At 41.6% G+C, this 14,180-nt stretch overlaps 1 protein-coding gene across 2 annotated transcripts in view; it reads right to left on the bottom strand.

Annotated features, from left to right (window-relative positions):
- The window catches only part of LOC104277944 (sodium channel protein type 5 subunit alpha-like), a 175,476-nt gene that overhangs the window by 34,411 nt on the left and 126,885 nt on the right, over nucleotides 1-14,180 (bottom strand). The window contains exons 18-20 of one of the 2 annotated variants that reach the window (XM_009874761.1): nucleotides 13,606-13,712; nucleotides 4,898-5,052; nucleotides 859-1,032 (exon numbers count right to left, since the gene is read on the bottom strand). In XM_009874761.1, coding sequence (XP_009873063.1) covers nucleotides 859-1,032; nucleotides 4,898-5,052; nucleotides 13,606-13,712 — 436 coding nt within the window. Of the gene's footprint in view, nucleotides 1-858; nucleotides 1,033-4,897; nucleotides 5,053-13,605; nucleotides 13,727-14,180 lie in introns of both variants that reach the window. The other variant, XM_009874762.1, reaches the window with a different exon arrangement.

The following is a 14,180-nucleotide window of genomic DNA, read 5'->3' as shown; positions in this document are numbered from 1 at the left end:
AAGTTACACAGTCATGGCAGAGCTCTGCCAGACTTGCACATTAATTCCTCAAGCTAATAAGAAATGGCCTCAGGGAGATAATTGGCTCCTTCTTGATACGCTGTGATGAAATGTTAAACCTCATCTGGAGGACGTGGTGTTGCTGGCTTTTCCTGAATTTGGCAGATCCCACATCCAGGTAACATGAAACTTTTGAGACGACATGCCTGATACTAGCAACGCTCCTGGAGCATGAGCTCGCTTTCTTTCAACTATTACTCACTTTTAAGGATTATCCTCATAGGAGAAATAAGCATTGCGATATTTACAGTTTTGGAGTATTTTGTAAAGTTTCTGTAATAGTGAAATCACTTTGACAAGAGGACTATTCACACCTTCTTGTGGACTCCTTCGCTGGTAAATACTTGGGAGATGGTACTGAACATACCGTTACATGCCGCTGGCAGCCTCGCCGGGAACCTGCGCCAAGGACAGCTTCTCTAATCTGCTGAAAGACTTGTGTGTGGGGTCATGTGCGGAGCAGTCGGAGGTAACCAGACCTTGTGCTAGCTGGGAGTGTGGAACGAGATGTTAAATGCTAAAAGAAAGCGTGAGTTCCCAGGGACGAGAAGGGAATGTGGCTAGAATTAGCAGGGTGACACCTCTACGTAACCACACAAAGAGGTCTTCTCTGCCCTGGCGCCCTGATCCCTGGGGATGCATATCAAGACCTCCTTTGGGCTTTGCCTATGGTTGTTAACTCAGAATCAGAGTGACAGCTGTCATTTTGCAAACGCAGAGCTGCCAGACTTAACAGCTGACTCTTATGCCTTATAAAATCCAACACAAGGAGCATCGTAGTTCCAAAATGATACTTACATCTACAATAAGGAAGTCCAGCCAGCACCAGGCATTGGTGAAATACTTCTTGAAGCCATAAGCCACCCACTTCAGGAGCATTTCCAACACAAAGATGTAAGTGAATATTTTGTCAGCATATTCCAGCATGGTTTTTATGTTTTTTCGATCTTCAAGGTAAATATCTTCAAAAGCCTGTAAGTACAAAAGACTGATTAAAAAAACGTCTCCTAAGCTATGTTGGAAAGCATCGGTGCTATGCTGCAAGTCTGTGGATTTATTTATGTACTGTCTGTGATTTCTGACATACTTTAATGTTACTGTCAGAAAGAGTACACAGGCACAAACAGGACTGAGATGTCCCTGCCCATGGCAGGGGGGTTGGAACTAGATGATCTTTAAAGTCCCTGACAGTTATGATTCTATGACTGACCATAACCTAACAGGGATCTGTTCAGCATCCCCTAACGAAGGACACATGCTTAGCCATCTTTCTCCAGCCTCTACTGGCTGGTCTGACTAGGCATCCTTTGACTGTAACAAGAGCTTAAGCACCCCGAATTTGGGAACATGAGTCTGTGAGCAGTGTGTCCCTCCCACACTGCCCATGGGCATCCTGCCTCAGCTCCCGTTGGCTGAGCCACCGCCATCAGGGCACCTCAGGTGTCCCAGGGCATGGGACTCCTGCCTTTGGGAGGCAGAATCTGACCCTCGTGTTTAGTCAGATATGTCTTTTTGCTAACGATGACAAATTGGGTTATTAACCTCCCTGTGTTACAGAGTACCAGAGTTCTCTGGCTTCTGTTCAGCCATCGCATTTCAGGTAGCTACAGATATCTGCCTCTAGAAATGCTCATTATTATTCACTTAAGAGAGCAATTATGTTTTAAAGGTCAAGGTATCTATCTACCCATCTCATCTGTCTCTCTAACTGATCTTATGCAGAGCATCATCAAAGGACTTTCAGTATCTGTATCAAATGCAAGCAACTTAATAACCCCTTTAAAATATTTAAGATATAAAACAATATGCCCACTAAAATAAAAGAAATAAAGATGTCCCACAATTTAGCTTTCACTTCATAATACGTGTCAAATAAAATGCAGGATCCTAGCGTCAGGCTTGTACATATACAGCCCGTTGTGGGGTTTCTAATTCAAGCAGTGCTTACGGTCTGTTTCCCCAGCTGCTCTAGTGATTGTCACTACACGAGCTGCTCCCGTGTCCCTGTAACCTGGAAAACCCAAGCTTTGACATATTACTCTCATCCCATCACGTGGCCCAGAGCACTTGGCAGCAAGAAACAGCATCATTTGAGAGGGCCTGTGCTAATCATCTTAATTATCTGCATTTACATATTTCAAGATCTGTAGCTACTTTCTGAAGAACTTCAAAAAGTTAGCAAACACCCAGTGCCTGGAGATAGAAGAAGTGTGTTACTTGTCACTCAAGCAGTCACACTGCTCGTTTGCCTGCCAGGGAACACTAATTAAACTGACAAGAAAGCTTTGGCAGCCTGTGCCAAAGCTTGTCCATTTGTCCCCACACTTAGGGGTGACGTTTTCACTGCAACTCAGGCTCCTATCTTGCCTTCAAAAATGATATTTCAAGGGTGTGAAAGAGCTGTTGGAGAAAGCCACAGAAAACAATACACAGAGAGACTGACGTTTATCGCTTCTTGTAGGGGCTCACTCACTTTGTCAGATGACTTGCTGTACTTTGCAACTACTGCAAAAATAACAACAAACTATTTAAAGTCATTTCCTCCTCTCCCTCCTTTGCTCTCCCTATTTTCTACTAACTTGCCAAAAAATGCATTTTATTTTGTCTGCTAAAAGCACACTGTGAGTCAGGAAGCAGCTTAATAAGGGATGAAATATATGCTACCTGAATGCCTCAGGTGCACTGTACTTCTGCCCGAGCTACAGATATTACTCAAATGACAAAACTCTGGTGCTATGGATTTTTTCACAGTGACAACGGATGCAATATTTTCAATATTGTCATTATGGGCTATTTCTCCTGCTTTGCTTTGTGTGGTAAAAAAAGAGTTAAACAGGATACCTGCAGTGTTATCCACAATTACTGTTAAAACACAGGGTCCGGTTTGGGTGCTTATGGCATAAATGCATAAAAAGAGGGTTTGAATCTTTTGCAGTAAGTTATAGGTATATTCTGATGGTTTAACTACCACACACAAATATATACTGGCTTTTAAACTCCCTTAAGAACTTAAAATATTCCAGGTTTGTAGTCAGATTATCTCAGTTTTTGGAAGAGCTCACTACAGTATAACAAGAGAAAAGTCACTGTTGCCTCCAACACTCCCTGTCCAAATACTGACGTGCAGGGCTGATACGTGAGAAAATGCATAATTTGCCCTTAAACAGAATTGTGCTGGCTAAATTGAAAATCACAAAAAGTAAATGAATGCATGCCTTGAAAATTAAATGAGATTTGTGTTGCAGTGTTCAGTAGCTAAGGCACTTTTAATTACATATGTAAGGAAGTGTACTCATCTAAAGTGTATTATAGCAAGTGACATGCCCCCTTTAAAATGTGTTAAAAAATTAACATGTTGATTCTCAAGCTGGTGCAAAAACTGTCAGACTCTGTTGATTTCAGCAAAGCTATGACAGTTTTCAGCAGCCAGCTATTTACCCAAGTTTTTTCAGCCTCTTGTTTTTCATAATAGAATAAAATGGCCTGCGTGAAATTTCAGCCCATCCCTGGTGGAGCTGAAGAACAGTCCATTCCTCTCCTTTTTTGCATCAACATTTATGCATTTCTACCTTCTTATCTCCTTGTAGAGACTTCTTTAAACTACATAAACCTCGTACTTCAGTGTTTTCCTCTTTTTTTAGGCCACTGATAATGTGTGTTTTTCTCCTCTGGAGTTTCTTCAATTAGCCCATGTCTTCCCCAAAGTGCAACGCCCAGAGCTGAAGCCAGTGCTCCAGCTGAGGCTTCCTCAATGCCAACTGGAGTGGAAGAACATGTTTATCTGTACAGCCCAGTGGGGTGTCCGGCCTTTGTGTGGTGCCATGATGTAGTTTATCCTGTTTGTTGTCTATTCTTTCTCCAACTCTCCTTAGCAAACCTGCTACCTTACCAGTCATCCTGCACCATGCCTTTTTTGCCCATGAACCTTTCTCAGATGATTTTTCCTCTCTTTGGTCAGTTAATCCTGACCTCCAGAAGTACAGGGCTAATCTGTCCAAACACGGCACTGCTTGCATATTTAATAAGCACATTACTTATTCCCCCATGGAGGAGAAGATCAGTGGTCACCAGACTAAACCCTGGATTACTCTTGATATATCACTTTGCTTTGCCCAGATAAAACCTGGGAGAGATCCCACCAACTTCAGTGATATTCCTGGCATGTAAATGAGCAACATAAATATGTGCTGCCATCGCTGTGAAGAGCCCAGGCAGGGCTGATAATACAGAGAGGATAATCCCAGTATGCAGTGGGATGTCAGGAGGAGTGGATCCCTTACCAGTGTCCTGGGCAATGACCAACCACCCTCCATACCGACACACCCATTTGGATGCAGATAGGAGGTTTGAGGTGCAGTGGTTTAAGCTAAAGTGTATTCAAAGCACAACAGGCACCCACTAGCTCCATGGGTAGCACTGATTCAGTGCCCCTTGCATCTTTAAATGATTTTCCTTTGTTTGTCACAAAATGTGTTTAATAAAATAAAAAAAAAAAGTGCCACCCCTGAAGCAAAATGCAACCCTCCAGATGGGAACTACCACGGAGCAGTTATGGGATGCTGAAGTAGTAACTATGGGATACTTCCCCAGCCTTAAGGATTTGCTTTTCAAAGTGTGAACATGTCATAACTTCATTTTAAAACAGAAGAAAGTTCCCCACCATATGGTACAGGCAGGTGGAATCAGAAAAGCTGAAGATCTGTTTTAACCCCAAATGTATTTTGCTTTGAGAAATGATCAGTAAGGGCTCATAAGACCTTAGAGACAACTAACTGGAGAACACTTCTCTGAGAACCATTTCCACTTTTAACCAGTTAGGAAATCCCATTAGATTTACCAGGGCTCCACTGCTCAGCAGGATCATGAATATGATGAAAGTTTCAAACCAGTTGTGTTCGACGATTCTGTAGCAGGTTTTCCGCAGCCTCCACCAGATTTTGCCTGGAAATTTTGTGATGTCCACTGAACAACACGGGAAGAATCTCACACAAACTGAAAAGGAGCAAAATCAAAACAAAACATTTGTTAAAAAGCCCATTTAAGTCTTAAAGCTGCAATAAGGAGCAGCTGAATCATATTCTTTCTAGCAATAAGGTCCTGCATAGAGTCTTTGCTCCCTTGTCTTTCTCACCAACGTCTTCTGCTCTGCTTTCCATTTCCCCCCTCACTCCTCTATGAAAAAACATTCAAAATCACTTAAAACGTGCACCAGTGATTTCTCCCAGTGAATTTTTGTATACAGAATATATAGGCCATGGGTCAACAGTGCCCTAGGTCAATCTCCTCGTGTTGGCTGAGCTCAGCCAGCGTCCCTGATCAGGACTAATAACTCTAGCAACACTTTCCACATCCTTTTGAATGGAGGAAGGATATTTTCTTGGTACTATAATTCCACTAGACCTACTGATTAAAAGTGATGATCTGATGAAAGGCAGATGAGGGGAGGGGGTGCTACGGTGCAGTGGGACCAATGTTCTGAAGAGACTCAGAGAGCAAAAGCAGGAGCAGATTTTGATCTCTTGGATTCTCATGAGCTTAAACAAGGCATTAGAACAACTTTGGGAATACATTTAGGTGGTTAAGTCCCCTTTCATGTCAGCAGAAATTTGGATATTCGGTCCACAGCAGGTTCCCCATAAGTGTTCCACAGCACTTTCTGACCTTAGTGACAAATACCATGTGATAGTTAACTGCTGTGGCCATAATGGGGACCACACAAGGATTTTTGATAGGCAAAACCATGGCTATTTTTAGTTTCATTTGTTATAGCAAAAGGATATTTTCATGGCTAATGGACAGATCTGTCTCTCTCTTTGGTAAAAAACACCATGTGCTGGGTAAGAACTTAAAATTGCATGAGAGGACACCCTGGTAGGCAGGACTTTTCCTTCTCCAGGCTGGCCATTCAGCCTTAGGTCAGATAAGTTGACTCAAGATTCGCAATGTTTGCTGGTGAGAAAAACCAGAAACTAATTTATTTTTAAAAAGAAACTAATTTCCAAAAAGAAACTAATTTATTTTCAAAAACCCTACATTTAATCCATATGTTACATAGAAAAAGACTTAGCTATGGAGCTTTATCAGCTCTACCATGAGGCAAAGAAACACAGACAACTGCTTCCATAGCTGAAAGGTGGCCAAGGTCACTGACACGCCTTGAAGCTTACAACTGCTTGGAAGTGACAAGGGAGGACATCTTGCTATGGTGATGCAATGCAATGTTGCTGCAAGTAGAAATAATATTTAGGCAAGGAAGCTTGGGAAGGAAAGAGGGTGAGTGCCAAGGTTACGCAGACAGCAGATGCTGCTAATTCAAGGTGGCATAACTGAGGCGCCTGAGCTGCATGTGATATGCAAGGAGATCAAGTGCAGCTCCTAGGATGCCAGGATTCCCAAGCAGCTGGAAGTGGGGCTGTGCCGGCAGCAGGCTCTGCCAGGAGGAAGAGAGCTGCTAAGTCTGCTAAGTTTTTATTATCCCAGATCCCCAGTACAGAGCAGTAGAACTGCAGGATGTTTTATACACAAACTACTTCCAGAGTTCCCCTTTCCCTCATATTTCTGAGATTTCTGTTCTGTGCAGGCTCCTGACTGTGCAAGGATTTGGCATGGGACTCACTAAAGCATTTATGCAAAGGTAACGGGGCAGTGGTGCAAGTAACCACCTGTTTTCTAAATGCCTGCATCACACAGAATCAGGAAGACCAAAGGCTTGGGCTCAGATCCCTCATTTGCCAAGTGAACAGCCTAATGAGCAGGTATGTTAAGCAGAAATGCCCCTCCATAGTGGAAGTAAGCATTGCTTCTTGCCGAACAAACTTTCCTCGAGCCTACCTTGTTCCTATAAGCAGTTTCACTTTGGAAAAAAAAATCAGCTTTTTTTTCTGACTTAAAGCATTTGTCCAGAAATATTTCCCTCTTTTCTCCCTAGTTACTTCCTAGACCTACACTTGGCTTTTTAGTCTCTTTGATGAATGCCTAGGCTCAGCTAGTAACAGGTGTGACATGCTCTGTTATGCTCTTACAGAGCAGAAATGCTCTGTGAGTACCGATGGAAAAGGTTAGGATCTTCCTGGAAGTGTCTTTCCCCACTGTATGACAGTTGGATGAATCATTCCCTGGAGGAGCCTGCTTCTGTCTTTCCACTACACAGGGAACCTACATGATTACCTGAGCCCAGGCACAGCTAAAATTAGGGGATCACCTTCAAATCAAATGCTAATGAGCAGGGCACTGTCAGTTCCAAAGTCACTTCACTTACGATGGAAAAAACTTAGAAAATGGTAAAAACAGGCTACTGTTATTTCAGACATCTTCCATCTGATAATCTACAAGTACAAAGAGGTATTTCTAAAGACAGAAAGCCAGTTAGGACCACTAATCTTTTTTTTCTTTTTTTTTTTTAATGTTCTTTGATGGCTTTCATGCAATTGCAGTTTGAAAAATAAAAGTCCTAGTTACTGACAGTAATACCTTGAAAAATCCAAAATAGCTTCTCAGATGAGTCAGCCCCAAATCACAGTGCTATTAAATCCCATGCTTTTGATTGGGCCCAATTCAGAAATGTTTAGACCAGATTCTGATACGATTGCCAATGTCAAGTAGCCCTTCCGTGAATAATCATGCTGGCTGCAATTCAGATGAAATGCTATTTTAACTTTTCATAAATCAAAGAGAAAGAAAAAGAAAATGGAAAGAGAAAAGAAACTGACCACAAACAGGTCTTTCAATGAATTAGTAAAATTCTATTTCCATTTCAAATTTTCCAGTTTCCCTCAGTGACTGTTATTTCTGGACTTTGCTTTTCTGGACTCTCTCGTAATGCTGGCAGCCTACTGTTCTGGTGACCCTGACCAAGCTTAAATGCTGAATTAGAAGCTTCATTAATTCAACTAAAAAAAAATTTACCTGACCTTGGTGGGCATTCTAATAGCTTTTTGGGTTTTGTTTTTTTCCCATTTCTGTGAAATCAAAATATCAAAAACATTCCAATGTGTCTAAGGTGAGATACATTAGACTTGGTGAGGAACTGAGCAATCATAACTCCAGCTGGCAGGTGGTCAGCAGAGCCCATCTTCAGGTTTTGAAAGCTACTTTATCCACATGAAGAAGACTATTCATTAACACCTTTTAGCACAGCAAGTGTCAAGGCAGGAATAAACCCTTTGGCATTTCTTACAACAGCATTACTCATACTGCCTTACCTAATAGATTTGTGCTACCCTCCTGAAATCAATGCTAGGAACAGGTTGTGCAGAAGAAGCTGACCACTTTGTGATTTAGGCAGGACTCAGTTTTGCCACCATAATTAACACTGGGATAAGTGTTTTTTTGAGAGCAGACTGACTCATTTCCACCATGGCCTTTTGGGTAGTAGGCTGCTGTTCAACGGAAACCCAGAGCAGCAGAAAAAAATCCTCCCCAAAGGGTCCTATTATTTGCCGGTAAATCAGTGAAGCTGTACAGAGCTGCACCAGTGGTCAACTGTCCAAGAACATCTGCTATCAATTCACATTTTAACATTACATACCATTTCTCATGAAACAGAGACCCATTTACCAAGAAAACTTTCAAACTGCACTGGTATACCATTATATTATTTACTTTTTGTTTGTTTTTCATAACAAGGGAACTGTTCCCTACAGTCATTATAGTGTGCTATAGCACAATCACAAATTGCAGAGTAAAAAGTTTCCTGAACCACAGCCTCCACTGCAGGTGTGACAGGAAAACTCCTACTTCAGCATCTGCCACAATGATAAATAAGTTGCAAAAAAAAAAAGAAAACAAAGAATATAAAAAAAGGTAAGAGGGAATTTAATTCACAATGTATTTTTTGTAAATATTCCTTTGGTTCCATATTCATATTTTCTTGTCTGGTGCATCATAATCACAGAGCTGTTAGACCTGATTGCATTACCTTTGTGCACTGGGGAAAAAAAATCTCTTCATAAATTTGGAAGCCATACTGCAAACCTTCCTTCTGCATGTATGACTGACAGCCAAGCCTATTTTTTTCAGGCTTTTGGGTAAAGACTTGACAAATCCACTGCTCATTCACACCAACATACACACTTAAATTTACATAAAATTGGATAGATTGGGTTGCTGATTTGCTCCAATAAACCAGGAAGACCAATTAATTTAATCTACACTGTGGTTCAGTAAGTCTGATATCCTGTGTCCAAACCGCAGCAATTCTGTTACTGCCTTTACACAGCAGTTCCCAATTTTTGGGACATTCATTTTTAGAAAAAAAAAAAAAAAAAGAAGATGACAATATTTTGCTTAGCTTTGAATGCTGGTTAAAGCATTGCTTGGTTTGACACAAAGAAAATACAGCTTCCTCAGCATAAACTCAAGCAGGCAGGTATTCATAATATGGCGTTAACATATCCATATATATATATATAGATATATCTGCCAAGATGGATTTCTAATGAGCTAAGTGTGTATGCTGAGGCAAGAAAGCGAGCCTGGCTGTAGTCCCTTTGTAGGACCTCAGCTATGTCCCCATGCTGAAGGGAACGGATCTCTGCAGACCCTCTTTATTTAACCCCTTTTTCATCTTCTGGTCCCTCTAGCCCACTGGTATATATGGGCTAACAGGGAAGAGAGTTGCCATCACTGTCTCCAGCATTCGGGTACCTGAGACACACATGGATATCTCAGTCTTTTCTTGTGTACTACAACCAGATGCTGCCAAGAGAACATCTGACCAAACCAGAGTCTGCCAGGAGTTTGTACTCTTCCAAGGGATTTACAAAGGTACATTTCTTGTTCATCTGCTGCTCTTTTCCTCTAAACATATCCCCTTGAAGGTCACTGCAAATAACGGTGTGACGCCTTGAAGCAAAGGCAGTGGGCAGACTACTCTACCACTGATGTCAGAACTGCTTTGAGTGAGGGGGTGGATGAGTCGAAATCTAGAGGTCCTGACCAACCTGAATTAATGTAATTCTGTACATGCAATAGGACTATAAGTCTTATGATGTCTGAAAATTGTATACAACAACATACTAGCATGCCCTTCTCGATGGAAGAACATACTGTATTTCAGGTATTACAGCCAGAAGAAAGACATACTTTAAAACTTGGTTTTGTTCCATGATTTTTTTCTAGGGTGACAATTAACACATTTTTGTGCCCTTGGTTTGCTTTAAAACATCATCTGGTGGTGGTCCCTGTTGCTCGGTTCGGATTTGCTCAGTTTTATGGTCTGATTTTGCTCCTCTTTGCTTTTTAACTTCTTAACAGCTGCTAACTGTGGTTGGGGAGGGCATGACGCAGATCCCACCATTAATCAGAGTAACTTCGCTTTAGTGCGTGGCATTTTCCAGCCACGATAATTGCTCCTAAGCGGTCACATGAAAAACTGGGTTTGGGTGTCCTTGGTGTCACGAGTTGCGATCAACCGCGTGCTGAGCAAGGTGGCTCATTGTTGCATGAGCATCTGACGATATTCCTTTGAAACTTTTGCCAGCGGACTGTGTCCAGGGAACTACACTGAAGGACTTGGTGAGAACTTTCTCCTATTAGGGTCTGGGACAGAGGAGCATGCTGGGGCCAGGGGGCTTTCTTTGGATGACCTTCTGTGAGACATAGAAGATAATGTCCAAACAGACAGCAATTTTTGATGCAGAGAATAAATACCAATGGAGGCAACAAGATTGGAGTGTTGCAAGGCATCTGGAGGAAAAAATACCCAAATAGCTGGCATTGCCTAGATGCTGCTTTCCCATCAACTGGCAACAAGAATGGTAGCTCCATTTCTATTGGGGTTTTCCCAGCAATACTTGCTAGCTGTCAGAGCTGTGACCCTACTTCGGCTTCACATTTCCTGACCCAAGAACATTCCCTGTTGACCCTAATCAAAGCTATTTTGAGATGATAACGAATTAACAAGTCCCCCCAAGAAAAACGACCTATGGCTTATCTGGGTCACCCAACTCCCGGAAAACTGTGACCTCAGCAAACTTCTAGCAACTATTTCAAGAACATGCATTATCTTCACTGCCTTTGTTATCTGAAAAAGGGGACTGAATTTGGAACATATTTGTTCAGGACATAACCTATGCTGGTTGTGTTTAGAAATGTCATAGTTTGAATTTAGATACCCAATGAGCTAACAAGGTAAGAACTTAACCCTTCCCCTCTTGCTTTTCCTCTTCATCTTGCCAAATCCCCTTCTTTCACAACCATTAGCTGGTCATTCTCTTAAATATACCAAGTATTGCTGTATCTCTTTATTATAAACCAGTAAGGGCAACCCTAGGTAAACTTCTCCCATGCATGCCCTTCAATATTTCCATTTTAGTACTTAATAATCTTGTCATATCTCAGCTAACCAGACTGTTGTTTTTTGGCTTGCTTGTTCTTTAACTGGACTGAAATGATAACTACATGAAGTTTAATCGCAATGGCAAGTTTGGATAAAAATATTGGAAAGTATTTAATAGAAGAAGATTATAAGAAAACACTTTGTTTCCTTGCATAATTAAAAACTAATATTAAGTAAGTATGTAAGTAAGAATAATTTGTACAACCAGTTTATGGCACTTGAAATTTTATGGGCAAAGTTCATGCATTTCTGCCAACTCTATGTGGAATGTGATCACATTTAGCCTTCACAGTAGCCTCAGAAAAATCTGTGTGGATATGTGCTGCAAATGGGAAGGACATTCCCTGCAACGGCATCCCCAGTGCCCCTCGACACCCTGCACTGGGACAAGGACCGGGAGCAGGTTCTCCTTCAATTCTCATTCAGAACTCAAGGCTCAGCTGTCCCTACCCTGAGAGAAAACACCCTGACTTGAACAGCCACTAGTGAGGAACTAAGAAAGATGAGGAATAAAAGGCAAAAGGCAGGAGCAGGGATGCTCAGAGTGTAACAATCAGAAGCCAGCAGTGTGAATGCAACCCAGGGCAAGCTTGGGGTTCAGCCCACAACACCTTATTTTCTGCATTTCTCTGGTGCCAGGATGACAAGTGGGTTTCAAAACTGGCTTAATGCTTCCAGAGATGCACCTAGAAGAGCACTGCTTGCTACCTGGCGTCCCACTGACAGCCGTGGAGCAGATCTGACAAACTGGGCTGGTGCTGATGTGGTCCCGCACGATACAGTTTCAGGCAGTTCTGGTTATTTTAAGACAGAGCAAATTACACAGTGCTTCTGCTCTCTGGGAATGAACCAGGGCTATGCACCAAATAAAGTGATGGGTGGTGTGATGACTGCCTCATTTCTTTTAAAAACTGAAAGGCGATCATGACCAAGCACAGTTTCAGAATTCATAAACCGGCATCTGACTAGAACTGGTCTTACAGCACTGGCTTTTTTAAGCAGTTATAATATAATTTCTCGCTTTGCAGTGCACAGCAGAGATTGCTGCTCACTGGCCTCATTAAGAAATATATTGTGAAAGAATGAAAACACCAGACTTAATTTCTAAATATTATTGTGCAGGCTGGAATAGTTACACCATGCTTTCTTCTGTCAACTGCACTAATTTTTGGCTACTGCTTTTAAGCAGAGCTGCCAAAAAAATGTTTACACCCTAGGGACATTTGTAAGCCCTGAAGGGCTCCCTTACCTCATTCAATCATCTTTCTCACAGATATAGAGATGCACATTTTTGCTGACTTCAGGGGCATTCAAATACCCAGCAAATCATCTCTGTCTGATCCCATCTGAGTAGCTCTGTTTTTATTTATAATAATCCTTGAATTTTCAAGGGAATATACCAACATTCCGCTAACTCTATTTTTCTTAACTAAGACTTAAAGGAAAATGTGGAATATGGTTGAGATATCTAGAATAGAACTCACTCTGAGAAGAAATAACTTAGGATGTTATTTATCTTACAGATTTAGTTTAAATCTTCTCACGTAGTTGGGTTTTAAAATTCTGTGGTGGAGCAGGTTAGTGTTAGAAAAAAAATCAATAAAATGATGGCATATTTCTGTATTAAAGGAGTAACGTAAATGCAATTTGTTGTTATCTAAAATAATAAAGTAAAATACATAGCACATCCCTGGTCACATGAAAGTTACTGGACATGCTCATATTAACACCCTTTAAAATAAGTGGAAGAGAGTCCCTGGGACTCATGAGCTCTCCATGCAATTTCTGTCAACTGCCTGTATACATTTAAGCAAAAGAAACATCCTGATCTGGTCAGTTCTCTACCAAATTTGATCATGCACACATATCAGAAAGCAAAAATCTTCACTGGCCAAGTTAGAAAAATCAACCCTTAAAAAAACATGAAAAACCAAACAACCCTTTTGGGCACAACTTAAGAAGAAAAAAAAGCCCAGCATTTTAGAAGCTGCGTAACCTTTTAGAGCATGCTTCTGGCCCATCTCACCTTGGAAATCCAAAGACTAATGATAAACAAGTGATTTTGAGCATGTGTTTGGAAGAAATTAAGTGCGTCCAGTGAAATAGCCCTGCAAGCAGCCAGAGCAACATGGTGTGAAGGGGAAGAGATGTTCCCAAAGAGGTGAGGAGGTTTCTTGAGCATTGCAGTGAAATATGCAGGCCCTTACCTTCAGGGAAGCAATCTTCAGGCTCCATCAGCTCCTCAGCAAACTCAGGGATCTGCTCCAGCAGTTCTGCAGGATTTGTCAAATCCACTGTGCTGCCTTCAGAAAGACTGATTTCATCAAGCTTGTTGTCAACAAGAGCAAAGATGAGGAAAACAAATTGATCAATCTCCCCGAAGGAAGTAGCTGAGTTTTTATTCCACTAACCAATATCCCAGCTAAAGCCGCCACAACAGAGACATTGCCATGCACTTCACATGGTGCCCACACCTCAAGGGAAAGCTCTGATAACGCTAAGAGTTGACCCATCAACAACAACAACAACAAAATAACACATAAAACTTACTTTTTAGAACAAAGGAGCAGCAAACTGTAGGAAGATAGTGAACAGCTATTGTATATTAATGGCAGGTGGAAGCTTGGAATGATGGAACCGCTCATGATTTTAAGGTCCTGAAGGCTCCTACCTTCAAATGGAGGGCGATCAGAAGTGGGACCTAGCACCTGAAAAGCTGAAGGATGAATGTGATGACTTGTGTTGGGTTCCTGTCTCTGTGGCCTTGTGAAATCTGCACCTC

This window comes from Apaloderma vittatum, unplaced genomic scaffold (assembly GCF_000703405.1).
Source record: "Apaloderma vittatum isolate BGI_N311 unplaced genomic scaffold, ASM70340v1 scaffold10858, whole genome shotgun sequence".
NCBI classification, from domain to species: Eukaryota; Metazoa; Chordata; class Aves; order Trogoniformes; family Trogonidae; genus Apaloderma; species Apaloderma vittatum.
This window is presented reverse-complemented; position numbering and strand designations above follow the sequence as displayed.